Below are 16,592 nucleotides of genomic sequence, written 5' to 3'. Positions count from 1 at the left end.
TCTTGGAAATATGTTAATGCAATGCTTATCTAAATACTTATTGTCCCTCTAACAGTTAACCTTTGGACTATGTTTCAAGCTGCTCAAAAACTGGGAGGATATGAAACAGTAAGTGTTTAAGCAACTTAAATGAAATAATTTTGCAATCTAACTCCCCCTACCCCCACCCTGCTTTGACCAAAATGGAGAAAATGCAAACATGACCGTCGCTGACTGCCTTTTCAAATGGCCGTACACTTTTGGGGGTTTATTGGGCCGCTTTTGGAAGCAGTCCCAATTAGTTCCAGGTTTGGCAAAATTGTAAACTTGTCGTAAAAACTACAAGTGGAAAACATATGTAACTCTCCCCTGTCAGGGAAATTAGTTGGGTCTGTAATTTTTTCCCATGTTGAGAAAGGGCTATTATTGTACAACAAGCCAAGATTGCATAAAAGAAATTTCCCTTGGCAACATACCTGACATCTGTTCATGTCTAATATGGGAAATGTATTAAAGGCTTTCAGAAGTAATCAGTATTGGCCATTAAGGAATAGAATGCAGCAGAATCTCCTCTCATTCTAGAGCAGAGAAGCTTTATTAGACAAGGGTCAGTGCTGCATAAACAGGAAGTTATCAAACTTACTCAGAACAGGCTCCGACACTCTTTATCAGCTAATTCTAACTGACAGGAACGGGTTATTTTTAGCTTACAGGAAAATTTGATGGCCACGGATTTTTACAGCATGAATTTTGAACCGATAAAATGTTAGAGCAACAGACTCAGATTAGAATCTTGAAAAGAAGAAGAAAGAGCCGCACTAATATAGCATACAGAGATGACATCTGTAATAAAATCAAGTGACATAGGAAGATGTCGTCATTGGAAAGATTTTCTCCTCCACATAGTGATCAGATTGAGTTGTGCAGTTTCTTCTACAATTGAAGACATTATTTTTTTTTTTCCTTACAGAGTAACCTGCGGTATATCTCTGTATCAAAGTAAGATGCCAGAGACAGAAAGTCAAGACAGTGAAACTCATTTTAACCCAAAATAATAACTAGTGTTTCTTGCCAGATATAGCATTTTATTCCACAAACTAATATGAGGGTTTGATGTCAGGGGCTTGGGATGGGAAAAAGATGGCAAGCAATACGTGAGTCAGATAATCTGGTATTAATTGATCTGGTATTAATCTATAATTAATAACCTGGTATTCTAAGAATTCTTTGTGAGTCTATATGCATGTAAAATGTTTACTATATAGGCAATACATGTTTATAAGGAAGTCAGATACTTATATGAACTATATTTAAACATGTATTTCATAGATATAATTTGCTTAAAATTTCTGTTTTACTGAGTGCACCACTGAAAAATAAATAATGTAGTTTTTCACTTGGTTGGATCTGTTGATAAGGCAGGGAGATTTACTCCTTCCCACTGTGGCTCATAGTTTTGTAAAATCTTGAGCTAATTATAGCTTTCGTGCATGTGAAAAAGATGATAACTTATTCAGTGTTAGTCTCATAAATTTAGCAGTCCACCCCATAGCCCAGACTTTTAAGTCTAACCTTTAATGTTCAGAATAGGAATACACATTCTTATGAACTCTGACTGCAGATAGTTACATGATATTGCATAACATTATGAAATGTCTTTTGAAACCCAGGAATTTTTTTGTTACTCACTGATAGGGAGAGAGCCAGAAAATTTCACTGAATCAGTTTTTCCTGCTTTTGTATCTTACGTATTTGCACCAGAGTTTTTTTTTTTTAACGAGCAACAGCAGACTGGTGTAGAAAATATAAAAGAAACTTTCTGATGACTTTCAAGGCGTTTGCAGTACTCTTTGAGCAAACAGTGATTATTCTTTTGTTGAATGAATGACTGAATGATCACACAATCAGCGGATCACCTGACCACATATTTATTGAGCATCTTATAAGTATAATATGCAGTGTTAGACACTCTGGGGAACATAAAAATATTTAGGCTAGGGGTTCCAGTTGCTTACCACCCAGGAAAGGCATCAGTTGTAAGACAGAGTGGGAGAAGATCAGTTGCGCTGTTTGGGTAAAGTACTTCCTCATTTAGAGATGAGAAAGAAAGACTGACAGGTCTGATGCCACTTGAGCAGAATATTGGAGAACGGATGGAATTTAGATGTGAAAGATTATGGTCTTCTAAGGATGAGACAGTCAAACGGGGAAACAAACTATGTAGGTAGAATGAAGTTAGGTATAGCAAGTTTGAGTAACTTAGAGTCACTAGGTGGCTGGGATAAATGACCATGAAGGGGAATTCAGAGGGAAGGATGGAGCCTAGGGAAGGAGGTCCTTGGATGCTGGCAGTGAGGGCTTGGGATCATGAAGATTGACAGCAAGTTAAGTGTTGTGTTTTGCCGCCTGTATTGCCTGCCCTGTATTGTGCTAGACAGAGTGGAGAGAAAGACTGGGCTGGAAAACATGGAAGACCAGACTGGCACCTGCTTTCCATCTGGTTATGTGCTTCACATCTCTTGAGCCAAGCCACAAAGGGGACTGGTGACCTGTGGGGCTGTCCTTTTCCTCCTCTCCTCTCCACTTCACCCTTCAGCTCCTTCATCCTTTGTTGGGTCCCTGCATTCTTCACAATATGCCACATTTTTCCATCTCATCTTAAGCAGTGAATCTGTGTGACTGTCTCACTATAAAATCTATATTTGAGGCCATAAACTGAATAAAACCAACTGGTGGGATTTTTTTCCCTTCCTTTTTTCTTTCCTCCTTTTCCTCCTTCCTTTCTAAAACCTGCCTCCTACTACCTGCTGGCCCTGCAGGCCCTTGAGTTTGCCACTCTGATTTTACCTTTAAGCTTTTGAACCTCTGAAGTATAGAAAACATTTCTCTTTAGTATATTTTGACTAATAAAATTGTGAGATGTTCAGTGAGGATTCAGTTTTGAAGTCAGTCCAGGAGATATATTAATAATATCCAAAGTCTGAGGACTTAAGTTGTCATCACAGCCTTACTAGAGGATACTTATCTGTGAGATCATCTGCTATCAGAAGCAAGTGTAGAGTTGTCATTTAGAGCTCAAAAGAGATCTTGGAATCTTCTAGATCAGTGGTTTGCAGAGGCTACTCAAGAACTGCAGCTCAGATTTTCAATGGGGAATTTTAAAGTGTAACTAGTTTTCTAGGTCTCTCATATATTACCTCTAGAGTGGGGCCTGGGCCTGAGAATTTGAGAATCCTTTTCCTTAAAAAAAAAAAAAAAAAACTGCCCAGATTCTGTTAATTCAAAGCTAATGGTAACAATGATTATTATTAAACTTCAGGACTCCTAGCTTCAAAATGCGGCCCCCATCTAAGTATCAAAGATGAGAAGGTTGTCTTCAGGCTATTACTAAATAAACACGATAAACATGCCAGAATATTAACATTCCTTGGCTCAAAAGCAGCACAAAGTTTCCAACGATTATTTTTCCATTTGGTAAAGTGGCGATCTAAATTGGGACTCGATGAGCTATTTTCATTTTGAATAAGGAAAAGTGTAACCCCCTCACATTTTTATTTTTCATGAATTGGCCTTTGTGCAGAAAAAGATCCTTGCCCTGCTCCATATATGGAAACTGAGGCACAAGGAGATGAAATGAGTTGAATGGGGTCATCCTGGCATTCTTCAAATTTTGAACTGCTGAGAATTTCGTGCACAATTATCTCAACCTCTGTAACATCATCACTAGGAGGAAGAGATTTATAAATTCTTTGTGCTTTGCATCCTCAGCAGTCTCTTATGTATATTTTTATGTTTTGGGGTGATGCTTTGGGGAAAGAAGATCTAATAATCTACCTTCATTGGTAGCATCTTTCAGTCATTTCTTTGACCTTAATACGAACCTTACCTGATATACCAACTAACTAGTTGAGATTTTCTGATTCTTGAGAAAAATGTGTGACCTTAGAAGATGGGTCAAGAAGTCTGGAAGATGTAAATACTCAGTAATAGTAAAAACTTGCAAGTTTAAAATCTGTAGATGTATTTCTTCTGCTGTTAACTTGTGATTGGATAAAGAGATCTCTCTGGAATTCCTTCTGGTTATAAGAAGAGGCCATTTTAATTGGCTTGTTTTTGTTTGTGGTTATAAACTATTCCAAACCTTCTGGTTTGAATTGTGGATTATGGATTATTTCATTTTAGTCCTTCACAGCCCTCAAATTGAATTTTTTTTTTTAAAAGAGCAGAAGTTCTATTTTAAGCCTTTGTAGCATTCAACTAATAGCTATGTTCTGTTCTCTTGGCCTCTTCTGCTTTTGCTAGAAATATGTATCATGTCTCTGCATCCCTAGGTTTAGAGATCATAAACATATTGAATGGATTTGATTTCCTAAAACACATCATCTTGGCATTTTGATTGGTTGGCAATGAGACGTCTTCTTTAACAATCATATATCTGATTTCTCCTTCCAAACATTTGAGAGTCTGGGTCACCTACAGTGGAGGAGACAGAACTGAATAAAGTTTTGCTGATGAGCTAAGAAGGTCTTCACTTCAGTGCCTGGTGAAGTAGTTAAGGCTTGTAGAGTAGCTTGGGGTATTACCAGGATGCAGCATGTTGATGGTGGTTTGCTAAAGTGATTTCCATTTGGCTAAACATTTGCTGGCGAGCCAGAGGCAATATTTGGAGAGAGGTAGAGTTGGGAAATGGGTTGAGTAAATCTTATCCTAGAGGCAGAGGACCACGCAAGAGCAAGTGTGTTGCCTTCTAAGAATGCCAGCTCGCAGTCCCGCCTCTCCCCAGGGGTGAGACAGGACCACTATTTCACAACTGGAAGAAGCCACTTGTCTTCTTGCTGGAAGGATTAGGCCTTGACATCAGATTCTGGCTTTGACATCATTTCAAGACATCCTCTGAATCTAACGCTAGTTCTCTGGACAGACAAAGCCTCTTGCTTAATTCAAAATTCTCAAGGCCAAAGATGATGTCATGTAGCTTTGAAAGGCTCCAGTTCCTGGAGTACTACCAGGAAAAAAAAGTCATCTTCCTTGAATTCAGTCCGCCCTCAAGGTGTCCTGAGAAAAAAGGCTGTTTCTCACAACAGCGCGGGCAACACTGCTCACAGGCAAACTCCTTTTGACTTCCTAACCACATCCTGCACACTCTTACAAAGTCATGCCATAGTGGGCGCGCTGTTGTCCTAAAAGTTTTCCAATGACTTTCCTCACCGGGCCACAAAATACCAAAATTATTTCATCTTAGTGACTCCAAAGGTAGGAAAATCAAGGCTCCAAGACTGTTTGGGGTTAAAATATTTTCCAGTTCTTTTTTTTTTTTTTTTTAAGTAACAGAACATTTTCATCAGATAAAATTAGAGGAGGGACAGATTCCTTTCCTACTCACTGGGTCCATTTTCTTCTCAAGGACTGGCATTGTTGAGAGTTAATTTCAGGCCACTTTTAAAACACCACCTGAATTCTAAAGAGAGTCTAAAAACCACTTTCCAGTCTGCCCTCTGTATCTGTGGGTTCCACATCTGAAAATTCAACCAATCTTTGATCAGGGAAAAAAAAAAAAAAATTAATCCCAGAAAAGTTCCAAAAAGCAAAACTTGAATTTGTGAAGCACTGGCAACTATTTATACAGCATTTACATGGTATTTCGTGTTATAGCTCATCTAGAGATGATTTAGAGTACACAGAAGGATGTACATAGATTATATGCAAATTTTATATGAGACTTGAGCATTCATGAATTTTGTTATCCGCGGGGAGGGGCAGCGAGGTCCTTGGAAACAGAGGGGTAACTATAAGGAATGAGAACTTTGTGAATATGACAGGTGTAGAGTGCTTTTCACAGTTTCGTGGGTCTTATCCACACTAAGGAGGACCTCTGTACCCAGTACAGGCCCTAGAACAGTAGCAGCAGAAGACAGGCTGTCAAGAATCCCTACTGTCTAAGTCAGGCCCTTGAGGGGGGGCAGGGGAAGCACAATGGGAGAGACGTCACCGCGTGGATGGAGTTTTTCTTTAGGAAGTAGAGAGCCAGAGTTCTTTGTATCCTTTAAAACCTAAAATAGTGGGTCAGGTTGAAACATGAACATGACCGGGAAGCCTGAGGCTTCATGAACAGTTGATCAAACTGACTCCGCAGCTAGATCAAACTTTCCAGCTGAGTGGGGCTGGGGGCCAGATACCAGGAGGCAGACGCTGCTCCTACCCCTAGATGGGTTTAAAGCTTAAACACATGCAGGGAGGACAACAGAATAAGAACCCTGAGCAAATGCATGCCCAGGCATGACGAAAGAGAGAGTTAGAACAGAAGGCAGACGCACACAGGTGGGAGCACGGTGCCCAGGGCTGTCCTGGAAGGAGGGCTCTGTCCTCCCCTCTCTCCTCGTGGGGCTCTGCGACCCCCTGTAGGTTTGGACAAGGCGAGGATTGAGGCGTTTCATGCTGTAGAGCCTATGGTCAGCGTTTGAATTAAAAGCGCATCTGGGCACAAAAAAAAGGAGAGATGTATACCCAGGAGACCTGTGTACTTAAAAGCATTTAGCAGTTGGAAAGAGCACATTTTATGACTTTCCTGTGGAAAGAAAATATCTCAAAATGGCCTGATTCATCTAGGCTGGCCAGTGGAAGCTCAGTAAACAGAGAGCCCGGTTCCTTGAAGGCCCGGCCCTTGTCTTTTCTCCACTGGTTAAAAAACAAAACAAAACAAAACAAAAACTGTATTTAAACAGCAGAATCTGCTACTAGGGGCCTAACACAGACCTCTAGCCAGCTGCACAGGGCTTATTAACGCCGAATGGTGACTGATGCTGGCTTCCTGCTGCCACAGTTTCAATCCTAGTGTGAGGAAGACTTTGTTTTTGTTCTTTTTGATAATTCATTATTTATTCTCAAAGAAGTTTTGTCATTTCTGTGATAGGCATACCTCAGTATGGATGATAGGCTGTGGGTGGGGAGCATGGCCGGTGTGCACACATATCCCTGTCAGCAGTGGTCTCTTACTCACTATATTTTTCACAATCAGTATTCCTTTGTTTATATATTTGGTCATGTGTTGATTTTTGGAATCTGCCACTAGGATGCAGGCATCTCAGGTGTTGGGTTTGCACTGTGGCCGCCCAGCTGCTGGCACAGTACCCAACAAATGGGAGAGGTTCAATAAATGTTTGGTGAGTGAATGCACGGGTGAATAGACAGATGCTGATCAGATTGGGACTTATTCATGATTTAATGGTCAATCTCTGTTCACCAAGTGGGCAGGGTGGCGGCAACCACAGTTCTAACAGATACTTTAAGAGAGTAACATCTCAGAGAGCTATTAACCCAACCCCCTGCCTTAGATTCTTGCTGACCTCCTAGCTGCGCTATTTTCCCACTAGTGAGAGTTTCAGAATTTGTAGCAAAAGCAATGGGTCCCACAGTTATCTCCCTCCTTTGAAGCAAAAGGCCCCTGGAGTTCTGTATTATCACCCTGCCACATCATTCACCAGGTCATTCTGATATGGAGGCTGCTTTGACGTAGTGGAAAAAAGTCTGCTCTTGGGACCATAAGACATTGGGATGAGTCCTGGCATTCCCACTCTGCTGCTGTGTGTCCTTAGGCAAATCATGCAACCTCTCTGAGACTTGTTTCCTTTGCCTGTGAATGAGATTCCTATAGGCTGCCTCACAGGCTGATGGGAGGAGTAAATGATATCATGGATATGAAAACTCTTTACCAAATAGAAAATACAGTGATGATTTCTTCTAAAGTGACTACAGGAACTCACACAGTCTTGTTCCAAGGGCCTCCGTCTTCTAAGAGCTTTGAGGAATAATGTAGATACGTGGAAGAAGGGTATCCTGTTTCTTCTGTACACAGGTCTAGAACAGACCAACCTTTAACTGTATTATGTAAAAGGTTGGAGGGAGACTGTAATTAAATATAAAATAATTACCAAAATATGTATTTTGAGTATTTTTAAAGGGCCTTGAAAACATTTATTATTATAATCTAAACCAAGCTACAAATACAGGAGGATTTTTAGTTATACCTGCTAGTAGATGTAAGAGGTGGTTCGGTCTAATGAGAACTATTGAAACAAATTGATTAAAGAATGCTTCATGGGAAAGTGAACAATGCACGACTCACATCGTCGCGAGGTCCTCCTTGGGCCTGTTAAGGGCTTATGGAATTGAAGGGGTTCTTTTTACTTGAAACAGGTACCACTTAACCAATAATATTTAACCACCCTTTTCCTCCTTCATTCACAATTATGGAGCCCCTGGTTACACACTGAGTTTTTTTTTCACGCCTCTAGCCCTAAGTGAACTCCGCTGTCAGCTCTGCGGTGTTTTTCGAAAGATGCCTCCTGTTCTGCTTGTTTAAATGCCACGCCCAGCTCCCTACACATTCCAATACCAAGAGTTTTCTCAGAGCCCTGTTTGGAAATGTTCACAAGGATCTCAGAACTTGCTCTATCTCTGCAGTTTCAAGGAAACACTGGATTGCTCATATGTAGTAGATGACGTGGTTTCCCCAAAGTAATCATTTGCCAGATTGTACATCTGTTATTTTGTTAAAATCTTAATTTATATATAAAAATAAAATTAAAGAAAAACAAGACCATAGTATGCCTTTCAGTATATTACAAGCTGTTTGTTTTTATTCACCCAACTGAGTGAAATACGGACCTTACATTTTAACTTTGGAATATGTTAATTTTCATAGGGTTTCATCAATATCCCATTTTCCTGACCTGAGTGAAGAAAAATAAACAGCTTGTGACATAAGACAGTTTAACATTTTGGTTTTGTTCTGGTGGTTAGCACAGCTGGCGTAAAAATACAGCCTGAGAGGACTAGAAATTTCATAACCAACTTGATCATTTTAATTAATTTGTATAGTAATTTAGGTAACACATCACAGTAGTTCAAAAATCAGAAGATACAGAAGTATGTTTTATGGAAATTCTGTTTACCTGTGTACTCAGCCACCCATTACCATATCCCTCAAGTAACCAGTGTTAATTCTGATTCATTTAAATGGATATACTAAGACATATTTTAGCTGAAATCTGTATTTTGATGCTTTAATCACATTACATAAAGGAACAGAGTATGCATTTGGGATCTTGGGGGCAAATAACTACATGAATACCCAGGGAGATATCTTGGATAAAAATGCTGTAAGGGTGACAAGATACAGAGCCCAAAGCGGAATTCCATTTTCACTGTAAAGCGAAGTGCTAAAAGTGAGATCTTCCCGGAAGCCCAGGAGTCTCCCCACAGACCCATTTGGACTTCTCTGTTTCTGGGTTGCCAGGACAGACTGTTGTTCTCTTCTGACTGTTGCATATGTATTGAATCCTGGCACTGCGAATCTCCTACGGTGCAAGACTGAATTTCTCATTGCCACTTTTTCAGATAACAGCCCGCCGCCAGTGGAAGCATATTTACGATGAGTTGGGCGGTAACCCTGGGAGCACCAGCGCCGCCACGTGCACCCGCAGGCATTACGAGAGGTAAGACGCCCATGCGTGGGAAGTCGGCGCTTCACGAACAGTGTGTGAATTCAGAGTGAACGCGTCAAGCGTAAGACCTTTGAGGAAACGGGAAACATCCCTGGCGTTTTACTTTGCACACCGCCGTGTGGTTTTTAGGGGACCTGGCTTTCTCTGGTTACAGGCGCTAATAGAATTAGATGTTCTCCTAGTTTGGTTTTATCCTATAACCCTGTCTGACAACACTGATACCCCCCGCCCAACCACAAGCATGGATTATTCAGTATATTCTGTGTGCTCCGTAGGTTCATTCACTATGAGCACTTTCAGCTTCTGGCAAACAGGTCTGCGGTATTACTGTGGAGTTGTCATGTGACTGTATTAGCATAGAAATGTATTAATGTTCAAAGTACTAATATTGAACAGTAAGTATTTCTTTAATAAGAAAATTGTTCCTAGATAAGACCTGTTGTCTTTTTTCCCCATCTTGGTGTTTTTCTTCTGTGCTTTTGACCCAGGGAATCCTTTCTTGCCAAGTTCTGTGTATTTTGGTTTTCTAATAATTTCAGCTTCTTTCAGAAAGGTGATGATAATAATGCAAAGAAGAAATAATGCCAAATTAGCGTACTATGAGGGTTGTATCCATGGGAATTTTCCCCTTTGCATTAGGACTGTGTGCCCCACAAAATTGAAGACCAGTTAGGATAAATCATGTGTTATCATTAGTCTGTGTTTTCAGTCCATACTTGTTTAGGTCATACCAACGTCCTTATCACTGGCATATCCCTGCAGAAGTCCAGACAGACTCAGCTTCTTGGTTTCACATTCAGAGCTTGTGAGGTCCAAGTAGAGGTGTCTGGGTGTGTTTTTCATAATGGCCATGGATGGGATGAAGTCAAGACACAGCTGAGCAAACAGGCCGTATCGCTTGCTCCTTTGAAAAGTATAACACAAGTCCACATTGATGGCTGCTCTTCACATCATCAGTTACCATCCCAGCTTCAACCCACATGCTTAACACCCATCTTTGATCACACAAATGCATCTTCAGATAATGTCACATCACACACCAACTCTTAGTCATATTTCTAGTCCAATTGTATTTTTATCTGCACTGCACTTTACAGAGTCCCTTTTCATATGGCCATTTGGTGAAATTTACAATGTTTTTATAGGTATAATCGTAGTAAATTAAGTTGGGTTTAGAACCCTATGAAAAAGCCTCACAAAGTATTCCCAAGAAACTGCTTTATTTGACAGTGTTATAATCCAGAAAGTTTTTTTTAATTGATAATGGAAATTCAAATTACTATTCTTCATAGCATTGTTGCAGGATACTGCATTGGATTTTTTGTTTTTAAGTGAGTGTATTTCAGTATTTAATACAAAAGACCATACTCTCACTGTTGGCAGCGGGTGCAGCACTGAAGTTCTAGTACAAAAAGGCACTGGCATCTGGGGTGAGTGTTCTGTAAGCGGCAGCTGAGGTATCAGAGTCCTCTTGTTGGATTATGAGTCAAAGCTTTAATGAAAACGTTTTCTTTAGACATGCTCTCCACTTTCAGACAGTTTTTATTATGCTAGTGAACCTCCCTTGGCTTCACGTGCAAATGTCCCCAACATGTGACCCATCACACTTAAAGAACCAGATAGGGATTAAAATTTGAGAAAAGGAGTGTTATCTCAGCTGTGAGCTAGCTCACCTCATTGGAGTGAAAAAGTAATCAAATGTATCATAAAGCGTCACATGGTCAAATAACAGATAAGCTTTGGGATAGAAAAAGGCTTGGGTTTAATAGCAGCAGGTACATGTGTATGGTCGTGTGTTTAATTTACTCAAGCAGTTGTGTGTATAAAAATAGCTGTAATCTCAAATGCCAAGATACGTTCTTTTGAAGGTTGTGTACTTTGTTTCATGATTTACCTCTTCCTGGAGTAGCAGAATCCCACATGCCTGCAGTCAGTCAAAATGGAAAATTCTGATAGAAGTACCTCCAACTGCAGCAACTAAAAAGCATTATTAAAGATTTTTAGAGACTTTTCTTCTCTCATTCTTGGGAGCAAAATTCATAAAGTTTTGGTCTCCCACTGGAATACAGTTTTTGAAAAGCTATGTCAGTTACTCTTCCAAATCTAGAATTTTCTTTGGTCATTGTATCAGTCAGGATCCAGGGAGGAAAATAAAAATTCACACTTAAGTATTCAACAAAGAGAACTTACTGTAGGGAATTGCCTAAACAAGTGTTGGTGTGAAGCAGTCCACTCACACAGAGGCACTAACCATAGGTTTCCTAGGATTGAGAGAATAAAGAGCTTATGTTATCACCACCCGGAAGCTGGGACAGTGGTCTCAGCAGCCTGGGCTTCAGGTCCTCACAGGTGAGGCACCCAGGGAGTGCTGTGCTTCAGGAGCTCAAGGGGGCACTGTGGAGGTGCATGCAGGTGGCTGGCGCCAGGCCATCTCAGAGGACACTGTTCAGGGACAGTGGGAAGAAGCAGAGGCTGGAACCAGCAGCCGCTGCTAAGTTCCTGCTGGCGTGGCACTGAAAGGAAGGGCAAGCAAAATGGGAGGCAGTCCCTCCTCCCTTGGCCTGGCCTGCTAGGGCCATTTGCAGAACCCCAGTAGGAAGATGGCTGACAAGAGACTTGGAATTTGTGTCGTCCCAATCCCAGTATCACCAGGCAGAGTGCAGAAGGGTGGGTTTGGAGCTGAGAGACAGCAGTCAACTATGTCGGGGGGCACACGGCACCCCAACCTAGAAATCGCTGTGCAGAACCCGAAACCCAGGTTAGAGCAGCTGTTGCAGGGTGAATAGCAAGGTCATCATCCCGGTTCCTGGCATTTTCTTGTAATTAATTTTTATTTTATATTGGAGTATAGTTGATTACAAAGTTGTTAGTTCCTGGGGTACAGCTAAGTGATTCAGTTAAACATACACGTATGTCCATTCTTTTTCAGATTCTTTTCCCATATAGGTTACTACAGAACATTGAGTAGAGTTCCTTATGCCATACAGTAGGTCCTTTTGATTATCTGTTTTATATATAGTAGTATGTATAATTTAATCCCAAACTCCTAATTTATCCCTTCTCCCACAGTTCCCTTTGGAACCATGTTTGTTTTTGAAATGTGTCTGTTTTGTAAGTAAGTTCATTCATACAATTTTTAAAACATTCTATTCATAAGTGATATGTCTTTTTCCAATTCACTGAGTTTGGTAATCTCTAGGTCCATTCATGTTGCTGCAAATGCTATTATTTCAGTCTTTCTATGGCTGAGTAATATTCCATTGTATGTATGTACCACATTTTCTTTATCCATTCCTCTGTGGATAGACATTTAGGTAGCTTCCATGTGTTGACTATTGTAACAGTGCTGCAGTGAACATTGGGGGTGCATGTATCTTTTCAAATTATGGTTTTCTCCAGATACATGCCCAGGAGTGGGATTACTAGATCATATGGTAATTCTTAGTTTTTAAAGGAACCTCCATACCATTGTCTGCAGTGACTGGACCAATTTACATTTCCACCAACAGGTGGGAGAGGCCCCTTTTCTCCTAACTCTCTCCAGTATTGTTGTTTGTAGACTTTTTTGATGATGGCATTCTGACTGGTATACCTCACTGTAGTTTTGATTTGCATTTCTCTAATAATAAGTGGTGTTGCCTATCTTTTCATATGCCTTTTGGCCATCTTTATGTCTTCTTTGGAGAAATGTCTACTTAGATCTTCTGCACTTTTTTTGATTGGGTTATTATTTTCATATAGAGCTGCATGAGCTATTTATATATTTTGGACATTAATCCCTTGTCAGTCACTTCATTTGCAAATATTTTCTCCCATTCAGTGGGTTGTCTTTTCTGTTTTGTTTATGGTTTCTTTTGCTGTACAAAAGCTTTTAAGTTTAATTAGGTCCTGTTTGTTTATATTTGTTTTTATTTTCATTACTCTAGGAGGTGGATCTGAAAAGATATTGCTGTGATTTATGTCAAAGTGTGTTCTGCCTATGTTCTCCTCAAAGAGTTTTATAGTAGGCATTTCCTTTCTACCATCTAAGTTTTGCATTGTTGTGGTCACTATAAGGGATGTCATGAATAATTAATCATTTATAATACTTTAAGTCAATCATCTGCAAATTTTGGTAGGTTTGTGTTTTTTTGTTTTAATCAGACTGTGCTTCCCATAATGCCACTCTCACTCATTTGAACTATGTTCTCAAAGGAATCATCCATACTCCTGTGTTTTGTGGTGGAGAGAAATGTCTGGGAATTGCTGCTCTACATGTCTTCTCTTTGATGTTTCTGCCAAAGAAGGGAAGAGTATACCGAGATCTGTCCCGGAACCTGAACCATTTATGCTTAGGTCAAAGAAAAGGCTGAAGCTCTTGGCTACAACTGTGTTGGGTGATACTGGCAGATTTCATTCATTCTTGCTAGTTATAGGCTGTGCTCACACAATTAGGACAGAAATGACAAGGTTGGGGAAAGGCCATCGTATTCAAGAAAGCTCAAGGAGTTGTAAAGGGCCAGGATTTTGTGAGCAAACATCTAGCCTGGAGATGCCCTTAACATCTGATTGGAGTTCATGCTCTGCTGCCCGTTTACTTGGGCTCTCATTTTCACTCTAATACAGAGACGAGCTCCTCCTCCTATTTCCCTACCACCAACTTTGCTTTCCTAGAAGATGGAGAAGCAGTGAGTGATTACTATGCATTATCCACCGATTTATTTTTCATGCAGTGTGGTTCATGTTGCCAGTAAATGTTTTCTTTTTTCAACAAGAAAAAAGTAGCTGGGTCCTCAGTAAATGTTGCTTGTATATTAGTTGGACACTTTTGGTTTATTAATGAGTGTAATAATGAAAGTACAGGTTGCTGAAAAGAATCAGTGTTTTTATTTAAGGCATAGCAGAAATGGCACAATGCCTGTGAATGCATCATTGTCGCTGAAGGCCTGACTTGTCCAAAACTTGCCTCTGATTGGTTTAAATCAAATAGGTCCAAGCACTTCATAAAAATGTCTTTGTCAGCCTGGTTTTGCTTCCAAACCTATTCATCTCTGTCAGTTTTTAATATTAGTAACAGGTTCCTGGCCACAGTCCATTAGTATTGTACTTAATTGCTCGTGTTACAGATGATCACTAATATAAAAAGCATTAATGTTTCCCCATCGAAAGACTTGCTGTGTAGATATCTCAACTCAGCAAAGCTTATGAAGTGTGGTTATTCTAGACACTTCTTGTTCAGGATTTATAGATAAAAGTTACTGCAGATTACAGTGCAAAGAAAAATACCCACCTCCTCCAGTGCAAGACACTTCTAGGTGGAACATTTTCTTTCTTGTCCAACTCTTTATTTAAGATGCCCCAAATCAGTTTCTTTTATCGGTAAGGCAACAAGAAAGGAAAATAGTTACCTTAACAGAGTTCTCTTAGCTTGATTTTCTGGCGTAGTAATTCATTTTAAAGGCTGTTTTCACATGCAGATTTGTTTTCTTTTTCTTTTAATGTTTTTTAAGCACATGCACGGGGGGAAAAGTCTTTACACAGAATACCAGATTACTGGTTTTAATTTTCCTGAATAAATTACATGATCTGTTTCTATGGAGCACATGAAGCTGTTACTAGGGATTTTAAAAGGAGCATTAAGACAGAAGTACTTTATGATGTGCTTTTCTGAGTACTTAGAAAATCAAAATCATAAACAAATGTATTTGTGGGGGAAATGAACAATTATGCCTCATCTTCTTGCATACATAATGCTCAATTTCCAACTCTACCCTTTTGCTTTGTCCATAAGCATTCCTTGGGTGAGACTGTCATGCCGCTGGCTTCCTTTGCAGTTACTTGTTGGAGGGGTGGGGGGATTATGAGCTGCACCCAAGCCCCATGCATTTGGCCGGAGCCCGAGTGACAGTGAGCTGCGGCTTCGGCCTTTTTCTCTCAGAAGGTGGAACCCAGGGCGTGGGAGGTTCACATTTTGAGTTAAGAAATGTGTTTTAAGGTAAAATGCCAAAAATACATCAGGTTCTAAGGAACTTAGCTAGTAATATTGTGGGAAAAAGCCAAGGGAAGGGGAGTTACAGTTCTCTTCATGTCTAGGACAAGATGTGGGGTGTTCTTGCTCATTTTGATGCCCTTGAAGTTAATCAGTACGCAGTTCCGAAGGCCACAGGCAGGCTGCACAGGTCTGAGGCAGCCTCTAGCAATCCTCTAGACAGTGTTACTCAAGTGAGGTTCTCCTGTGAACAGGGCAGCAATGAATAAGCATTGAGACACTTACAGAGCAATTTACCAGCATAATTTTGTGTGTGTCTAATTTTTTTAAAAAATGAGGCTGTGCATGTTGTGTGTCTTTTAAAATTTTCGTTTCCTGCTAATTCTTTTCTAAAGTGTTAGTCGCTCAGTCATGTCCAACGCTTTGCGACCCTGTGGACTGTGGCTCGCCAGGCTCCTCTATCCATGCGATTCTCCACGCAAGAATACTGGAGTGGGTTGCCATTCCCTTTTCCAGGAGATCTTCCCAACCCAGGGATGGAACCCAGGTCTCCTGCATTGCAGGCAGATTCTTCACTGTCTGAGCTACAAGGAAGATCCAATTCCTTTCTATGGTATTTTACAAATATGTCAGTCAGAAATAGGAAATCCAGGGTTCCTGGAGCAGCAACGCTCCACATCCGTGGTCACAAGCTCATGTGTTGATGGGGGCAGGTAGCATGGTGAGCACAGGCAGCCCAGGCTGGGCAGCAGGAAACGGGTACGCACAGCCCAGCCAGGGAGGCCTGGTGGGATCAGCCGACACTCGCTGCCTTGGGAGGATGCAGTCTCAGTGCTTCCAGACCTTCCATGTCTTGGAGATAATTTTTATGTGAAATCACCCAACTTACAAATATTGGCTCTAATATTTCTGAAAATATTTTATGTAAACTAAACACACCTGTAGGCGCAATGTAGCCTGCGGGCTGCCCTGTTCCGCAGGGACTGAATGACTGCTGGCACTGAGCTCATCCAGTCTCTGCTCAGACGCCCTCAGTGGGAGGGCAAGGAAGGCACCCTTCATCTGTACCCTCGCCTTCAAACTGAGCAAGACACCTGTGGCTTCCCATTGACTCTACCTTACCTTCTGGGGCTGACTTATTC

General features: G+C 40.7%; 1 protein-coding gene across 2 annotated transcripts in view; it reads left to right on the top strand.

The window, feature by feature from the left end:
- ARID5B (AT rich interactive domain 5B (MRF1-like)) overlaps nt 1-16,592 on the top strand; it is a 193,455-nt gene that overhangs the window by 156,925 nt on the left and 19,938 nt on the right. For both annotated transcript variants that reach the window (XM_010857414.1, XM_010857415.1), the window contains 2 exons: nt 56-108; nt 9,376-9,473. In XM_010857414.1, the coding sequence (XP_010855716.1) occupies nt 56-108; nt 9,376-9,473 (151 nt within the window). The remainder of the gene's footprint in view (nt 1-55; nt 109-9,375; nt 9,474-16,592) is intronic.

Source organism: Bison bison, unplaced genomic scaffold (assembly GCF_000754665.1).
Source record: "Bison bison bison isolate TAMUID 2011002044 unplaced genomic scaffold, Bison_UMD1.0 scf7180017864380, whole genome shotgun sequence".
NCBI classification, from domain to species: domain Eukaryota; kingdom Metazoa; phylum Chordata; class Mammalia; order Artiodactyla; family Bovidae; genus Bison; species Bison bison.
This window is presented reverse-complemented; position numbering and strand designations above follow the sequence as displayed.